The sequence below is a fragment of the Oryza glaberrima genome, chromosome 9 (genome assembly GCF_000147395.1).
Source record: "Oryza glaberrima chromosome 9, OglaRS2, whole genome shotgun sequence".
NCBI classification, from domain to species: domain Eukaryota; kingdom Viridiplantae; phylum Streptophyta; class Magnoliopsida; order Poales; family Poaceae; genus Oryza; species Oryza glaberrima.
Window position 1 is genome coordinate 14,518,555 of NC_068334.1, and position 19,036 is coordinate 14,537,590.

General features: G+C 48.7%; 1 protein-coding gene and 1 pseudogene across 1 annotated transcript; one reads left to right on the top strand and one right to left on the bottom strand.

Moving 5' to 3' along the window:
* Positions 1 to 268: 268 nt before the first annotated feature.
* Positions 269 to 5,854, bottom strand: LOC127783781 (amino acid permease 4-like; annotated as a pseudogene).
* Positions 5,855 to 10,942: 5,088 nt separating this feature from the next.
* On the top strand, positions 10,943 to 13,789 carry LOC127785324 (probable alpha,alpha-trehalose-phosphate synthase [UDP-forming] 8). Its single transcript, XM_052312760.1, has 3 exons — positions 10,943 to 12,930; positions 13,031 to 13,313; positions 13,400 to 13,789. Exons 1-3 carry the CDS (start codon positions 10,943 to 10,945, stop codon positions 13,787 to 13,789), a joined length of 2,661 nt encoding a protein of 886 aa, XP_052168720.1.
* Positions 13,790 to 19,036: the final 5,247 nt, after the last annotated feature.

The following is a 19,036-nucleotide window of genomic DNA, read 5'->3' on the forward strand; positions in this document are numbered from 1 at the left end:
ACTTTTAACTAACAATTACTTTACTAATATATTATTTATGTGATATATATAAGTAAATGTATAACTTCCCATTACAAATCTAATAACATTAATTAATTTTGTGTCATATAAATTAATTATATTTTAATCGAGTAATTGTTCATCGAAGTATTTCGCTACCGGTACAAAATATATCTTATATTTTTTTAATTGGAAGGAGTGCCAAAATTTCACTTTGATCACCTTTACTCATTTTTTTTTATCTCTAGACTATTCGATTTTGCCTTTGTTACATTTGCATCACCTCGACTCTCTTCTGGAAGCATGCCAATGACATCAAGCACGCATTAGCTGCACACTTGAGTAGTGGCCTAGAGATAGATATGGGCCAAATGGCCTAGGCCAGCCATCCTTGCCATAGGGCCTGCTTTGAGTGGGGAGCTTTCTTCAGCAGTAGCTAATTTATACTCCCTCCGTTTTAAAATGTTTGACACCGTTGACTTTTTAGTACGTGTTTGACCATTCGTCTTATTTAAAAAATTTAAGTAATTATTTATTCTTTTCATATCATTTGATTCATTATTAAATATACTTTCATGTACACATATAGTTTTACATATTTCACAAATTTTTTTAATAAGAGGAACGGTCAAACATGTGCTAAAAAGTCAATGGTGTCAAATATTTTGAAACGGAGGGAGGAGTTTGCATGCAACTTCATGTTGGAGCATCCGTTTGGTACTTAGAAATCGACATCATAAAACTTATGTCGAATAATAAAAAAATTTCCCACATTGATTTGAATGAGTTCAATCATTACATGGTTCACCAACACACCGGGGAAAGAGATTCAGGCCATGTTTGGCAAAGGCACAACTATAGATCCTAAATCCACGCTGCAAATTAAATTAGAGTGGTTTAAAATTTTATAATTTATTTTGAATTAAAATAAATAATTCATTCAAATATTACCAACGTAATCACAGATCCAGATATATCAATTTAAGCTATGGCGAACATAGCCTTAGCAGATACTCCCTCCGTCCCTAAATATTTGACGTCGTTACTTTTTTTTAAACATGTTTGACCGTTCGTCTTATTTAAAAACTTTTGTGAATATTATTCAACTTAAGTAAGTAGTAGTAGTATATTTAATAATTAATGAATCAAATGATAGGAAGAGAATTAATAATTACTTAAATTTTTTAAATAAGATGAACGGTCAAACGTGTTTAAAATAGTCAACAACGTTAAAAATTTAGGGACGGAGGGAGTATGAGATTTGAACAACATCAGAGAACAACACCATCTGCGCTGTCAGTACCATCGTATTCAGAACTTGAAGATAAGGTGAATAATGCTACAGGCAAGGGAGGTAGGAGATCGACCACACGGCAACACAGACCAGCCGAGACGGGAACGACGGTGTAGATCGCGGCCTCGGCACACAGGCAAACACGTACGAATCATGGTAGCAGCTTCGCTGGAGACATAAATCGAGGCCGGTAGAACGCCGGAGAGGCAAACACAAGGATGGCGCGACGCCGGAGACGCGGACGTGCATGGCGGCGGTAGAGCAGGTGGCGCCGTGGCGGCAGGGAGCCGATCGAGCAGCCGGTGGCGGCAACCGATGCAACGACGGGGCACACACATGCCGTATGTGCGCGTGCCTGAGTGCCGGAGCTCGACACCGATCGAGCGGGCCGGGGCCGACTTTGTTCGGAAAAGAAAAAGGAATAAGTTCACCGGAGGTCCCTCAATTTAACAGCGAGATTTTTTTATGCCCCTTAACCACAAAACCAGAAATGTGTACCCCTAAACTCACACAAATCATTCAAAGGAGGTCCCATAGCAGTATACGTGGGTGATTTCGCTGACGTGGCATCCTAGTCAGAAAAAAAATTAAAAAAGTACATGGGGCCCACATGTCAGTAGCACTTTTTTTTATTCTCCTCTCCTTCTCTTCTCTTTCTCTGAAATCTCCTCTTTCTCTTCTTCATTGAGTGAGGCCGGCGGCGGAGAGGGCAGAGCGGCGATGGGCGGCCGGCGGGCGAGCGCGGCGGCAAGTCTGCGCGGCAGCCGAGCGGCGGCAGGCAAGCACGGCTTGCGGGCGGAGCAGCAGCAGAGCGGAGCGGCGCCGGGATGCGGGCAGAGCGGTGATGGGCGGCGGCGGGCGAGCGCAGCGGGCTGTGGGCAAAGCGGACGGCGGGTGAGCACGGTGGCGGGTGAGCGGACGAGCACGGCGGGCAGAGGAGGGGGCCGCAACGGCGGAGTTGGCCGAAGGAGGAGCGTGGTGGCGGGGGGCGAGCTCCGCCGGCCTACTCAGCCCACCACGTTGCCGAAGAAAGGGAGGAGCATGGCGACGACGGTGGTGAGGCAGACGAACTCCGAGCGCGAAGGGCCCCACGCGGAGCTCCTTGGCGATGAACACGCTGTCCAGCCACCGGCAGGACGCCCAGCGCTCGACGAAGACGAAGATTGGTTGGACGAACACCTGGTAGGCGCCGATGAGGTGCACGACGATGGCCACGTCGAGCAGCCAGAAGGACTCGTAGAACCCGAACCCGGCTCGTTCGGCTGGAGGGTAAAAGGCCGGGATACCGGCCTTTTCCCGGCCTCTTCGGGGAAGCCCACCACGTGGGGAAAAAAATCCCTGTGCTAACAAAAAAGTCCATTCGGTTCGGTCCGGGATGGTGGATATCCCGGCCCAATACCCCCAAACCCTAGGGATATTGGTCCACTGCTCAGACCAGTGGAAATCCACCACGCGTCCACGCCGCCTCCTCTCCTCGCCGCAAACTCGAGCGGCGCCGGCGCCGCCGCCGCCGCCTCCTCTCCCCGTAGACGACGCCGCCGCCTCCTCCGACAACGCCTACACCAGCTACCAGAGCCTCCTCACGCTCATTCGCGCCACCGGCTCCACCTCCGACGAGACCCGCGGCGGCTGCCGGAAGTGCGGCCGCGTCGGCCACCTCACCTTCCAGTGCCGCAACTTCCTCTCCGGATCTGCCTCCCTTTCTTCCCCGGTGCCGGCGCCTCCTCCCTTCCTCCAAGTGCGTAGCCTTCTCTTCCCCGCAGCACTAGGTGAGTCCCTTACTTTTCTCCCCATCGCTGCTAGTGTGGATGAAGAACCTTACGTTTTGCTGCCTTCCATCCATGCAAGATTCGTTGGCACTTCTGTCCAGGCACTGTGTCTTCCCCAACAAGAACCTCGGCATCTTCCTAAGTTCCTGTACCTCATTTAGGTATGTTAAATTTCATCCTGCAAATCAGAAAGTTTGTGTTTCACTTCAGAAAGTATTCTCTGGAATATAAGATTAAAATCTTAGTTTATCAAGCATTATAAGCTCCATGTTTAAGGAGGATCTCATTCTGAACTATTGATTTGTCCTGTCCAAAATATTACCTCTTCCAATTTTACTTCGAGACCATTGAGCTTTGACTTCAGGTTCTGAATATCTTCTGTTACCTGTCCAAAATACAGAGCGACTTCAATAAAACTAGTGGGAAGATTTTTTAAGAGACAGATCAGAAATCTAGTGCGAAAAATATGTAATTTGAAGATCTCTATAAGTGCAGCTTAGTTTTAGTGCATTGTATCTAGTTGCATATTTATATAGTACTAAGTTTTACTACTATCCCTGGGTGCTCAGATTTATATAGTACTAAGTTTTACTATTGTCCATGGGAGGAGTTAGTAAATTGCTTCAAGCGGTAATGACATTAGTTCTAGAGAATGGCATATCTGCGTTTGTAATAGAGAGTGTCAGAGTGACATATGTTTGTTCAGAGTCATTAGCTGCAATTGGACAGCAAGTGTATTCAGTCTCAGATCATGTGCAGGTTGAGGAGTTTCAGTTCTATGAAACTGAAATTTTCTACTTTGATTAATCAGGAACATACTACTAATTGAAGAACACAACTGTAGATTGTGCCATTTTTCCTTTGATGTGCATTTTTTGATTAATTCCTAGACTAACATCAGATCTTTAGAGTGTATAAATAGAGAAATCATACAGTTGATGTTATTCTCACAATTAGACACTTTTTAGGTGCCTGACATGCTTCAGAGTTTAAGTCTTGAAACTGAAATGTTCTACTTTGATTAATCAAGAGCACACTATTTGTTGAAGAAAAAAAATTCTTGATTTTGGATCATGTGAGAATGATACTGTACTGTTTAGCTCTTGTGAACTTTGAAAATTATAGGATCTCTTCTGGAGATTGATATTTTGGATATATGAATTAGCTAGATCGATCATCTTTGTTAAGGTTTTAGCATGTTTGCATTAGTAATAGAGAATAACATGTGTTTTGTTCAGAGTCATTTCGAGAGCAAGTATATTCTAGTCAGTATATGCTGAATAGTAACAAAAAAGATTTTTTCTTTTTTCTTGTATTGACTATTATGGTGAGATGTTTGTGATGCTTAAGCTGGCTGTATGAGGGTGGATTTTGACTGATGCTAGTTAGGCTAATAGGTGGTTTGGTTATGTGGTTTTTACTCTAATACTGGATAACTGGAACAACACAGAAGGTTTTATATTAGCTTATGTTTATTTTACATAACTATACACAATACAAATTTCATTTTATTGTTATGAGAATACACAACACAAAATTCTCTTCTTTTTTACAATCAACATGCACAGTTATCCCACTCTATTATTGTTAACAGTAGGCCGGTGTGTTCGATTTTTTCGTCAATAATTATACATGAGTGCATTGATTTTAATCTTTTCTTGGGGTCACGATGCTCATCATTTCTCCTCTCAGGTCATGGAACTAATATTATTAGGTGAAGATCAGATGGTGGCAAAGGGCAACAGTGCATGTAGTTACCATCTTCATTTCTTAAATTTGTGGACAAATCAGATTTTGGAACCTGGGAACCTAGTTTGTGGTTGTACTCAATGTTCTAGGTGTTAATGTCACTTGCTTCAGATTTTATTTTACCTTAGTGTGGTGATGTATAAGAAAAACTTCTCAATGGTCTATTTGCTAATCATTAGAATTTAAATGCGTGGAGTACATTGGCAACTACTATATATGCTTGTAATATTGTTTGGAGGGCACATATTGACTTACCACATGCGAATTTAAGCTGCTACAATGAATAGCAGTGTTAATTATCATTTTAAAGCTTGGCAGTATTTTCATTTTCTTTATTTAATGAACTGTTTTCTTGATTTTGGTTTTCTTCTGTATGTGATATTGTAGAAAATATTTATCAGCTTTTCTTTTTTTGAAATTTCGGATTATTTTGTGTGATTTTGTAGTTTGATTCTATTCCTAAGTTGAAAAGAAAGTTTTCCCTGCTATTTCCCCTGTTAACCAAGCACCATCCGGATGACATGGGGGTTTAACACCCAACGTGGAAGGGGATTGGGTGGTGGGAGGGGATCCACCCAATCCCGGACTGGTGGTGTTTCCCCCAGGGAAATCCCTCCCCACGTGCCGAACGACGCCTGAGGAGGTTGTCCGGCAACGCGTAGCTCATGCACCCACACAGCATGTACATGTAGAACACCGTCGTCGTCACCACGCTCAGCCTCGTCGCGCTCTTCATCACCTTCGCCTCCGACGGTGGCGGTGCCTTGATCGTGTCCTGAACAACAAAACAAAACAAGCAGCGGTGAGCAAACAAGGTTTGCTCAGAGAAAAAAAAACAGAGCAAATTAACTTTGTAGCTAATGGTGTCAGTCTCACTCACTTGGATCTCGATGAGGATGTTGGAGAAGGAGTAGGCGAAGGCAATGTCACCGAATGCCTGCAAGCTGCGCCACACCTTCTGCGTTGAGCTGACACCGACGCCGATGCTGATGCCGGTGAGGCTGCCATGGATCCCGCCATTGGCTGCAAATTCAGAGCTCATCACGGTAAGCAAAGACAAATTAAAGAACCAGATTATCTGTATGTGACAGAAGAATTAATGGACGTTACTCGAGCTGCGGCACGGGTCGCCATGGCCGTTGTGGTGTAAGGGTTACTCGCGCTCGTCCGCCGTCGTGCTCGTCCGCTCTAATCGCCGCCGTGCTCGGCCGCTCGCCTGTAGGCCGCACTCAGCTGCCGCCGCCCGCCGTCGCTCGGCTGCCATGCCTCGGTGCTCGCACGCTGCCCGCCCATCGTCGAGATAAAGAGAAGAGAAGGAAAGGAAAGGAAAAGAAAGAAAATGTGCAACTGACATATGGGCCCCACGTACTTTTTTATTTTTTTTCTGACTAGGATGCCACGTCAGCGAAACCACCCACATATACTGTTATGGGACCTCCTTTGAACGGTTTGTGTGAGTTGAGGGGTACACATTTCTGGTCAGGGGTGGGCATTCGGTCTAACCGAGAAATTCGGTTCGGTCTTTCGGTCTTTTTAAAATTTCAGTCATCAAAAACTCAAGACCGATCGGTCCAAAAAAAAAAATGAAGACCGAGCACTTCGGTCTTCGGTTAGTTCGGTTCGGTCTCGATCATGACCGAACTAACCCGAGAGCAGAAGTCTCTGAACAAAAAAATCACAAAAGCCAAACAAAAAATGTATGGTTGACAAATCAAAAGGCAACTCAATAGATAGATGATGCATCTGCTGATCTGCACATGCAACTAGGAAATCAAGCAGATTCAGAAAGACAAAAACTGAAAAGCAAATCGAGCTAGGCGGTGAAGGACGGCGCCGGCGCGGTGGAGGTGGAGACGGCGCGAGGGAGGCAGAGGGCGGGCGGAGGCGACGCCGACACGGTGGGCTGAGGGCGGCGCCGGCGCCGACGCAGTGGGCCGAGGGCGGACGGAGGCGGCACCGGCCGCCGGCGCGGTGGAGGCGGAGGCGGCGCAGGCGCGGTGGAGGCGAAGGCGGTGCCGGCCGCCGGCGCGGTGGAGGCAGGCAGCGCGAGCAGGAGGAGTGGGGAGTGCGGCTGTGAGGGTGAGGGAACCGAGCCAAGTGGGAGACTGGGGTTAGGATTGGTGATCTAGGGTTTATTTTAGTGGGCTTAGTACTGGCCTACTGGGCCTCCTAGTCTATTGGGCCAGTTCGGTTATTTTGGGTATTCGGTTAACCGAGCCCAATAGCCGAAATACCCAAAATAAATTCGGTCTTTTGATGTTAGGGACCGAACAACTACCCGAATTTTTCGGTCTCGGTCTCGGTCTTTTCGGTTCGGTTCTTCGGTTCGGTCTAATTTTGCCCACCCCTATTTCTGATTTTGTGATTAAGGGATCTTAAAAAATCTCACTGTTAAGTTGAGGGACCTCCGGCGAACTTATTCCAAAGAAAAAAAAAAGGTCCACTTTACGTTCGTCCAATTGTAGGCCGAGTTTAAGGAATAAGTCTATATTGTCTCCCTCCTGTCTTACCCTCAATCGGGTAACGCCTCTCCCAACTACAAAAACCGACTCAAATCAATTTGGTTGAGAATCGGTTTGGGCTGACATGGCAGGTAGACCGTGGTTAGATTCGCTGAGTCGGCGCATGGGTCCCATATGTAGGTGAAATGCAGCAAAACATGGGCAGTGGGTCCTACATATGGGTTGCATATACCTCTCTTCCTAGGTAGCAGCAGAGGCGAATTGCTGGGAGCTGGGTCGCTGAGTTTTCGGGTGCCGGAACGGTCGGTCAGGGTGGAGGTGGGGTGGAGGCAGAGGCGACGCAAATGGCCATCGAGCTGATCAGCAAGGACGATGTTGCACTTGAGGTCGATGAGCGTGGCGAACACCTCCGACAGGCGAGCCCCCTCAAGTGAAACATCGTGGCGTCAGAGGTGTGGACGCACGACGTGCGCATGGCGGCGGCGCTGGTGCACGTCACGGACGTCGACACGCTCGCAGCCATGCATGCATCGATCGACAACCAGGGTCGCCTGCTGCTGTACGTGCCACCTCCTGGGCAGCGGGAGCGCGGCGGCGGCGGCACGCGCGCGCCGCCATCCCGCCGCGCACGCCACACGCCGTCCCCACCACATAACGCACGACGATTCCGGCGCCTCCGAGTCCTTCTCCGCCACGACAACGACGGCCACCCCGTCGTGGAGGTCGTAGACTGCGCGCGCCGAGCGCGGCTACGTACACGCTCGTGAACGTGCGGCCCCGACCGGCCGAAGCTGTTGTTCGACAGTGGACACCGTGTGCACGATGCACCCTCACCGACATGCAGTACGTCGTCTTCCATGGTACCGTACGTCATCGCCGAGGGTTTCAGTGCTCACATTTGATTAGTAGTTCCAGGAACTGCTATATATCTCTAAACATATATATCGTGGTAGCAGCCTATCAAAATCTTAATATAGCACCTCAGGCAAGCCTAGCATCTCTGTAGAAAGCAACTTAATAATTGTCATGGTTGATAAATTTAGTGTGATTTACTGATTCGGGAGCTAATATGATCCGTATACCCCTAAATAAATCACACAACATGAACTATTCAGTGAATTGATAGTTTGACAGGCATGGAAGTGAAGCCTTGAACAGATCAATAGGACACATCACAGCAAAATCATACATACACTTCGAGCAGGATTAACCAACATAGAGACAGTAAGGGCTGGATCATACCGTGCTTGTAGATGGGATACTCACCATGCCTGGTTGTTGTAACCCGTCGAGAAGCATGGTGAGGAGGAGATCACCATGGACTGTGGTGTTAGTGCCGGCGGCGGGACCTCCAATAATGCCGGCGCAAACATCCTTTTGGACTGCCGCCTCATCTTGATGTGATTTGAGGACGAATTTGGGGTCTAGGGTTTGAGAGGAGGCGATTTGGGGACGAATTTGGTGGCATGGGAGTGGATTTGGGAGGGTTATATGACGGATTGGAGCGGGCGGACTCGATTTTAGCGGGAGGGAGGGGGATTTGGCGCGCGGAGGAAGAGAGGTTGGGGGCGGCAGCAGAGACGCACGGGATATAGGGGAGGAACGAAGCGGCGGCTTAGCGCCTGGAAGCGGACGATTTTCTCTCGTACATTGCGCTTCAGCCGAGCGATAGAGGGACCGCCCGCTCCGTTCTCTCTCTTCTCTTCTCACTCCGCCACCTAGGATTTTGATGACGTGGGAAACAGTTCCGCCTGCTGACTAGGACTTACTATACTTGCTCTTAGAGACACAAAGCTTGCTGCTGGTACTGCTAGTGTACGTGAGCTCGAACGAACACGAGCTGCACTGCATGTGTACGCTCGTTTTGGTGTTGTCAGGTGTCAGCATGCAGAAAGAGAAAACGCACGCATGTTGATACACCGTCATCGTCGTCTTGCCAAGTCGAAGACAACCCCCGTCACCTCCGGCAACGAACGCACGTACGAGCACCTCCGTCCCTGCGTCGAAGCCGCGCCAACCAACGCCGCAATACCGAGGTAGTACAATACATGAAACGGAACATATGCGTCCTCCGGCCTCTCCCGCCTCCGCTGCTCGTGCCTGCCTGCGTGGAGACCGGACAGAGAGCAAGAGAGGGGAGAGGGAGAGGTGAGGAGCGAGAAAGGAATATAACTAACACGAGGGACCCATACACTGACTCAGCAAGTCTAACCATAGTCAACTTGGCATGTTAGAAAAAAACCATTTTCCAAATCATCCAAGGAGTTGATTTACACATGTTTTTAAAGTTGAGAGAAACATTATACCCGGTTTTGTGATTGAAGGGATGCGATTCGATAGAGATGAGAGTGATATAAAATAAACTTATTCCCAAGTTTAATTAAAATCAGGGTTATGCGAATCCTGTGAGTGGATAAAGGGTGATATGGGGCACGTGGCTGTGCATGTCGGCTCTCATGTACCCACGTCGCCCTAGAGAAAAAGTTGGGCAACGTGATGCACACTTAGCGCTCACTCCATGGGCTCCCCTTCATCAGAATCGGTGGCTAGTGGGTGGGACCATTGATGACTAAAACAAAGACTTCCGTGCCCTGCTCCACATGTCAGACGGAAGGTGATCTCGTCGCATCCGCTGGACTACTTGGAGGAACATCTACAAGACCAAGCATACCAATTCCTATGTGCTGGGCCACACCCCAATATGCATACATAGATGCTATAGACTTCCCTTCACGTATAAAATGAGAGTCCATGTCAACGAGATAGAGGATCAACTCTCTTGAGTAGACTAAGTTAGATTCAACGACTCTTGAACTAAGTGAATAAGGGTTCATCCTCTCTGACTTAGCACATATCACCAATATCCATTGTAAACTTATCCATTCATGCATTGAGCAAAGACATAATAGTAGAGTATTACGTTTCTTAGCGATCCGAACCTATATAAACCATCCGCCTCCACTCTCTTTTGTACCTGTCCCGACCATAAGTTTAGAAATTGCACCCACGCCGAACTCTCAAGGGAGAGTATTTTGCCTTTCCGCTAGAGGAGCTTTGTGCTCCAACACCCAATATCACAAACTCTTCATGCTATCCCACGAAGTTCTCCACATAAATATAGCCTTCAAACCCCACTTAAAATTCAATGGTTTACAACTAGAATCACCACCAACCTGTATACAATTATTAGCGATCACGCCAAAACGATGACATGCAACAGTTAAGCCACATGATAATCACATCATTAATGAGTAGCCAGCTCCGCCAATCAATTATGTGCCCATAGTATGAACGCAGAACCGCTGAAAACTTATTTTTTACCAAAAAGAAAAAAACAATCCCTAATCTTATACCAAAAATTTAAACCCTTTGCTCATCCATACAGAATTTTCCGTACAATTACAGCCTTCAAATTATCTCGTTAACTTGAAGGGGCTGTTCACATAGATCCATTCTTACCGCACTGATTGAGATCCTCTTCCATGCCGCACGCAACAAGCACACATGGCACTGTAGCTAGCGGTCGGTTGCCCGACTTCGCCCAAATTCCGCAAAACTGTAGGGCTCTACATGCAAAATAGCCTGACAGCTAGACCCCACACCCACCGTCCGCCCACTGCTATACCTACCCCACCTCCCACCTCCACCCCACCGGAGATCACAGCGAGATGCCCCACCACCGCCACCTCACTCCGTCTCCCTCCCACGAGGAGCACGAGACCCCAAACCCCTCGCTAACCCCTCCTCCAATGCAGCTCGCCGCCCTCGCCTCCGACGAGCCCCCGCCGCCGCCGCCGGAGCAATCCCCCCGGCGGATCGTGGTCGCCCACAGGCTCCCCCTGAACGCGACGCCGGACCCCGGATCCCCCTTCGGCTTCGCCTTCTCCCTCAGCGCCGACGCCCACGCGCTCCAGCTCTCGCACGGCCTCGGCCTCGCCCACGTCGTCTTCGTCGGCACCCTCCCCGCGGAGGCCGCCCGCGCGCTGCGGCGCTCCGACGAGCTCGACCGCCACCTCCTCGGGTGCTTCTCCTGCCTCCCGGTGTTCCTCCCGCCGCGCGCCCACGACGAGTTCTACGCCGGGTTCTGCAAGCACTACCTGTGGCCGCGCCTCCACTACCTGCTCCCGCACGCGCCGGCGGCCAACGGCGACCTCCACTTCGACGCCGGGCTGTACCGCTCCTACGCGTCGGCGAACAGGAGCTTCGCCGCGCGCGTCGTCGAGGTGCTCTCCCCGGACGACGACGACCTCGTGTTCGTCCACGACTACCACCTCTGGCTCCTCCCTTCCTTCCTCCGCCGCGGCTGCCCGCGCTGCCGCGTCGGGTTTTTCCTCCACTCGCCGTTCCCCTCCGCCGAGGTGTTCCGATCCATCCCCGTCCGGGAGGATCTCCTCCGCGCCCTCCTCAACGCCGATCTCGTCGGCTTCCACACCTACGACTACGCGCGTCACTTCCTCTCCGCGTGCTCTCGCCTCCTCGGCCTCGCCTACACCTCCCGGCACGGCCGCGTCGGCATCAACTACCATGGCAGGACGGTGCTGATCAAGATCCTCTCCGTCGGCGTCGACATGGGCCTGCTCCGCACCGCCATGGCTTCGCCGGAGGCCGCCGCCAAGTTCAGGGAGATCACCGAGGTGGAGTACAAGGGCCGCGTACTCATGGTGGGCGTGGACGACGTCGATATCTTCAAGGGCGTGAGGCTGAAGCTCCTGGCCATGGAGAGTTTGCTCGAGACGTACCCGGCGTTGCGCGGCAGGGTGGTGCTCGTCCAGATCCACAACCCCGCGCGCTGCGGCGGCCGCGACGTGGAGCGCGTCCGCGGCGAGACGGCCAAGATACAGGCGCGCATCAACGCGCGGTTCGGCGGTCCGGGGTACCAGCCGGTCGTCGTCGTCGACCGCGCCGTCCCCATGGCCGAGAAGGTGGCGTACTACGCCGCCGCCGAGTGCTGCGTCGTCAGCGCCGTCCGCGACGGGCTCAACCGCATCCCGTACTTCTACACGGTGTGCCGGGAGGAGGGCCCCGTCGACGCGAAGGGCGCCGCCGGCGGCCAGCCGCGGCACAGCGCCATCGTTCTCTCCGAGTTCGTCGGGTGCTCGCCGTCGCTGAGCGGTGCGATCCGCGTGAACCCCTGGAACATCGAGGCCATGGCGGAGGCCATGCACGGCGCGCTCACCATGAACGTCGCCGAGAAGCAGGCGAGGCACGTGAAGCACTACACGTACCTCAAGCTGCACGACGTGATCATGTGGGCGAGGTCGTTCGCCGCCGACCTCCAGCTCGCGTGCAAGGACCGCTCCACGATGCGGACCATCGGCATGGGGATCGGGCCGAGTTACCGCGTCGTCGCCGTCGACGCCGCCTTCAAGAAGCTCCCGCCGGAGCTCGTCAACCTGTCATACCGCGCCGCCGCCGCCGCAGCCGCCGCCGGCGGCGGCGGCAGGCTGATCCTCCTCGACTACGACGGCACGCTGGAGCCCACCGGCGCGTTCGACAACGCGCCCAGCGACGCGGTGATCGTCATCCTCGACGAGCTTTGCTCCGACCCTAACAACGTCGTCTTCATCGTCAGCGGCCGGAGCAAGGACGACCTCGAACGCTGGCTCGCGCCATGCGCCAACCTCGGCATCGCCGCGGAGCACGGCTACTTCATTAGGTAATATATATCATCTCGTCACGTCGTGCAACCATCCATGCATCCGTGTGCATTAGAGAAAGAGGAAGACAAGACAACGTGTTGCATTGCATTGCACCAGGTGGAGCAGGGACGCGCCATGGGAGACCATGGCGAGCAAGCAGCTGGCGGCGGCCATGGAGTGGAAGGCGGCGGCCAAGAACGTGATGAGGCACTACGCGGAGGCGACGGACGGATCGTACATCGAGGCGAAGGAGACGGGGATGGTGTGGCGCTACGAGGACGCCGACCCGAGGCTGGCGCCATTGCAGGCCAAGGAGCTCCTCGACCACCTCGCCACCGTGCTCGCCAGCGAGCCCGTCGCCGTGCGCAGCGGCTACAAGATCGTCGAGGTGATCCCTCAGGTACGTAACGATCACCAAACGGCAATGCCGGTGATCTTCCATCCGATCCGTCGGGCTCGTTCATCATCAATCACGTTCTTGATCAGGGCGTGAGCAAGGGCGTCGCGGCGGAGTGCATCGTGTCGGCCATGGCGGCGCGCCGCGGTGGCGCGCCGGGGTTCGTCCTGTGCGTCGGGGACGACCGCTCCGACGAGGACATGTTCGGGGCTCTCGCGAGCCTCTGCGGCGGCGGCAAGAACGGCGCTGCTTCGTCTTCCACCACCACCACCACCGCGCTCCTTGCGGCGGCGCAGGTGTTTGCGTGCACGGTGGGGAACAAGCCGAGCATGGCGAGCTACTACCTCAACGACAAGGAGGAGGTCGTCGACATGCTCCATGGCCTGGCCTTCTCGTCGCCGTCGTCCCGGCTCCGCGCCGCGGCGGCTCCCCGGCGGCCGGCGGATTTCGATATCAAGTCCCTCCTCCGGTGTGAGTAAGATTGATTGCTGCATCCATCGATCGGGAAAGAAGCTACCTTGCTTGCTGCGAAAATGGTAGCTTAAACTGCTTAGCAATTACCAGAAACAGTGAGAAAGATCAGAATAAACGTGCAATTTGCACCGGAGAAATCTTTAGAAATCAAAGATTTGTTGGACTTGGGACAGTGATGAGCTGTGCGTCAGAGGTTGCTTTTGCCTGTCAATTTTGTTTCGTTTTGCTTAACCTATGTTTAGATTACCTGTTGTTTTACCATATCATTGCCTGATGTGTTTGACGAAATATGTTGTTTTACCATACCTTTGACCTTTCCAAGACCATATTCCTGTTCAATATTTTAAGGAGAAGCAGATGCAGATGTTACTGTCAGCATTGCCTGCTGCGCGTCTGAACAGCTATGTTCATGGCAATCTGAAGATTTTAAGTGAACGTTACTGACAATGCAGGATGCAGATGTAGCAAAGGGGAGAAGAAACAACGACATATCTGACGAGACCTCGTTGCAATGATCAGAATGTCCAAACAATTCTACTGAAACCAACCTCTGGCATCCAGAATTGTTTTGTGTTACTCTTTGCAGAAGAGTTCACGCGGCCAAGATGTCATAGCCTTATCCGCAGAGCCAGTAGTCAACCGGTGGTCAGGTAGCTCAGTTGGTGAGAGTTGTGGGTGAAAACCAACCACTACCTCAACGCTTGACACTACTCCGAAAACTATTTTTTTCTGGCAGCTAAAAGTAGTTTTTACATGTGGACAAGTAAGCCGTCTGAAACTGAAGGAATGTAAAAATAATCATTTTCGGTAGGTTGCGTAGCCACCTATGAAAAAGTTTTCCATTGGAAATCCATTTCACAGGCGCCCGACTTTAACTAGCTGTTTGTAGAAAATCATTTTCGCATGTTTTTGGAAATCCTCTTCGTCTGAATTCAGATACCTGAATTGAGGTTCCTATTTCTTAGCTAAATTTATAAAATTGATAAAAATGATCAGTTTTCATGAAATTTTAAGGTTTCGAGCTAACTCATGTTGACAAACCGCTTGGTAAATCAACAATTCTTTTTTTTTTTTTACAAAAGAAACTCCAAACTTAGTTTCAAAACTTTTACCAAATTTGTTCAAATTTCAATGGTTTTCAATTGTTTTTGCGAACCGATAAAACTGCTCAAGAGCGGTTTCCAGTCAAGGAACGGTTTTGTGAAGCCTGCAACCAAGTTCTTTCTTTGTACTTGTTTTTTGATCAACTCGATTGCTTTTGATACACCTCTAGAGATAAGTTTACAAGTTTTAAAATGGATGAGCTTATTATTGACCATAATAAATTGTTATGAGGCACCTTATTCATTACATATCTAATAGATTTGACTAAACACAATAAACAAGATATGTACAAACGGTTATGCGTTATTTCTATGGAAGGAAATACATCAAACCCTTCTTAAGATAGATAAACATTAAAATAAAGTAGTGAAGGAAATACGAAATATCAAAGTAAATTAAGAAAGATATTGTTCGTGGAAACGAGCGTTACAAATACAACCAAGCATATTGTAGTCATAAATATCAACAAGCGTTCGAGATATAATGACTATAGAAAGAAACATATCAAAACATGCTTAAGATAGATGTCTAAGTTTGAAAATGTAACTTTATCATAAAAAACTAATGGTGTCTTATCAACTCGATATATCATATATATCACACAAAGTGTGTATCATATCATGGAGAACACACGTTTTTTTTTTTTTTTGCTAGAAGTATACCATAGATGACGAGTGAGTAAAGCGCACCCATAACACGAAGAACATTCATATTTCTTCGGTTGAACCCAATTGCCAACCACGTCACGCATTTACCTCCTCGAAAACCGCTACTTCTAACTTCTAAGTCACATTTTAGCTAGTTTCCCATGGATGTATATACCTAGCAATCGGCAGAACAACTGGTAGCAGCGTACATCCAAAAGAGCCAAGTAGACTTGGCCGGACTGCTGCTTACTCTTGTCCTATTCATCTAGGATAAACATGTGCAGGTAGCAATTGCTAGGGAGGTAGGAGTATGCATTTTAAGCATGTGCGTCGCCGTTTCGTGGCATTTGGCAACGTGTGTGAGGAGACGATTTTGATGACATGTAACACATAGCCATGCATGGATGCAAGCAACGTTGGCAGTTTCAGTTAGATGTAGATGGGTATTCTAAATTTTAGAGGGGATGTAATTTAACTAACTGCAATTTAATTTGTCTTTTTTTAATTTGTAAAAGTTAAATTTTTAACTTTGTCGAGGAGTGAACCTCTCTAGCGGGAGATCGTGAGATCCCCTTTTGTGAGTTCGGCCGGGGGAAAGGGCTCGCCTCTAGAGATCGTGTATCAGCCCTCAACGTTACTAGTTGCGCATAGACGAGAGGATTATACAGGTTCGGGTCGCTATGGAGCGTAATACTCTACTCCTGTGTGTGGGATTATGGTTGAATCTCAAGGGTCCCTAAGCTCCGAAGAACGTTCTCGCTTCTTTTTCCCTAGAGCTCAGGTCTGCTTGGAATCATCATTTTTCTCGGTGGGCAAGGTCCTCCTTTCATAGCTCAAGGGGATACCACATGCACCGCCTCTATCTACTCTTCTACCGGGTGGGGACCCACCCTACCTTGACCGGATCTCGATCCGTGCCTTCGCTTGGAAGCTAAGCCGCAGCTCGTCCTTGAGTGGGACCCAGCGTCGTCCCCCGCCTGACACAGGGGACAGTCCTGTCATTCCCTCATAAATGGGTGAAGACTTGTGGCGACCGTCCTTCTCGTGGAGGGAGCTCCGAATCATGCTCTGACGGGACGGGTCATACCTACCGCCACTCCGCCGGGGACAGAGACGACGTGGGGGCATGGTCGCTCGTCCAGTCAGATGCGACCAGCGACAGGCCGGTCACACACCGGTCATTTCTGACTGACGCGCGTCAGTCGGGCGGCACCGCACGTCTGCCCCTACCACATTTAATGCGGCGAGGGGCAGTTGGGACGCCGCACGCATTGATAGCGGTACAGCCTGGGTCCCTTCTCCGCTTGCTCCCCCCGCCACATGGCAGCCGGGCCGGGGCCTCGGGGCAAAATGGCGCGAGGGCCCGAGGGGCATGACGTGGCACCCTGAGGTCCCCCGGCTGCTTCTGCGATTTGCGAGGTGCGGGGGTAGGGCCAAGCTGTAGGGCCACGCGGCAGGATGGGAAGGTAAATTCCCCTCACTCCGCATACCCTCGGGCCCATATCTCCGACAAACTTGTATATTTGCTAAGTGATATATCACATGTTAATACGTTTTTTATTTTTTTAAAAAAAATTATAACTATTTAAGTGGCATTAAACAATGAGGGTCGTTACGTTCTCTTAAGAGTTTCTCGATGCATAGACTCATAGAAAAGGAGGAAGTCGTCGATCGAAATTTTCGATATCATCCATGGCCTGGCCCTTCTCGTCGCTGCCGTCCCAGCTCCTCTGCATCTATCGATCGGAAGGAGCTACCTTGCCTGCTCAAAAAATGTTTGCTTAAACTAACTGCTTAGTATCAGAAACAGTAAGAAAGATCAGAATTGTGCACTAATTTGCACCTGAGAAATCAAACAGAGAACAGGGAGCTGTGATGAATAATGTGTGCGTGCATAGTACAAGGGATTATCCAAAGTGGCAGAGTAATCAGACGTACGTACATTGTCTTGCTTGTCAATATTTGTTTTGTTTGCTTAATCCATGCATGTTCGATTACTGGGATTGGTATCCCTCATCAGGCGATTGATTTTCTAAGTTAACTCTCAGTCGATGTTGTGAACCCCTGAATTGTTTTTGAGATTTTTTTTCCTTCATTCATGATTTGGATCAAACGTACGGCACCCTTCACGATCTACTAGCTCTATTCTACTATCAGTATTATCACAAGTAAAATTGATCTTAAACTGTTAATTCATAGGTACTACTAGAGAGAAAAATATTTTATTATACCAGTAGTTGAACTAGTTATATATAAATAGATATAATGCATGAGATTAAAAAAAAAAAGAACGGTCTATGTTAGTTATACTACCAGTAGAAACCATTATAAAATATAAAAAAATAAATTAGAAAATATCCAAACTTAGTTTCAAAATTTTGAAAAAATTTGTCCAAATTTCACTTGTCCTCAACGTTCTTTTGGAGACTAATAAAACTACTAAAGAGCAGTTTCCAATTTCACTTGAACCCAGCTACCAAAGTGATTCCTTCATATTTGTTTTCTGATCAACTCAACTGCTTTGATAAGCCTCTAGAAAAAAAATTAAAATTAAAATGAATGCACTTATTATTGACAACAATAAATTATATGAATCACCTTATTTTATGGTTTATTAAATATATGATTGATTTGACCAAACACAAAAAACCAGGATACATACAAACGGTTATGCATTAGTATAGTCTTTAATGGGGAAGGGAATGCATCGAACCCTTCTCGAGATAGATAAACATTAAAATAATTACTATGCATAATAAAAAAAGGAATATAGGAAATATGTAATATAAATCAAAGCAAATCAACACAGATATCTTCAATAAACATACATTAGAAATACAACCTAGTATACTATACACATACGTATATAACTTGGGACATAAAAGCATCCACGTTATATAATTCATGCGGGGGTGTTAGGTGTAGGGTACATGTCAAATAAAGTAACCAATGAGAATCGCTGCATTGTGTAAACCAATCATACAAGTATCATCCTAGGTACCTACATAACTCTCTCCAACTTACAAGTTGCACATTGGATATGACATGTGGGCTACGCATGTTCTCTCCACTTGAATATGGCTCTATGGCTAGTGTTGGATCTATTGATGAGACTAGTTGGAGAAAATGTTGCAATATGTAGGGCGGCTCCATATTTCTCTCTCACCTCTAGTACCCCTCCAAATGCAACAATGCAAATGCTCTAATGACTATATGGAAAAAAAATATATATGAAGACGTACATGCGCAAGATAGATGCCTATGTTTCAAAGCGTAGCTAGTTACATCGCACCATAATAAACCAATCATCCCTTGCCAATTGGACGTATGACAGGTGCCCACATAAAGTAGCATATCATGCAAAACATTCATGTGTTGCTTGCAGAAGTGACATGGATGCCACATGACTAAGAGCATCGCGGTGTTCAATGTGAAGGGGGTTATATAAGAGACAAAATGGGATAGGAGCGACTCTATACACTATGGGACTTGTTCCAGCCG

Bases quoted from the DNA above. Each gene is read 5' to 3' on its own strand.
- LOC127785324 (XM_052312760.1), top strand. From the start codon at position 10,943: ATGCCCCACCACCGCCACCTCACTCCGTCTCCCTCCCACGAGGAGCAC. The intron at 12,931-13,030 runs GTAATATATATC...GCATTGCACCAG, and splicing joins GAGCACGGCTACTTCATTAG to GTGGAGCAGGGACGCGCCAT. The intron at 13,314-13,399 runs GTACGTAACGAT...GTTCTTGATCAG, and splicing joins TCGTCGAGGTGATCCCTCAG to GGCGTGAGCAAGGGCGTCGC.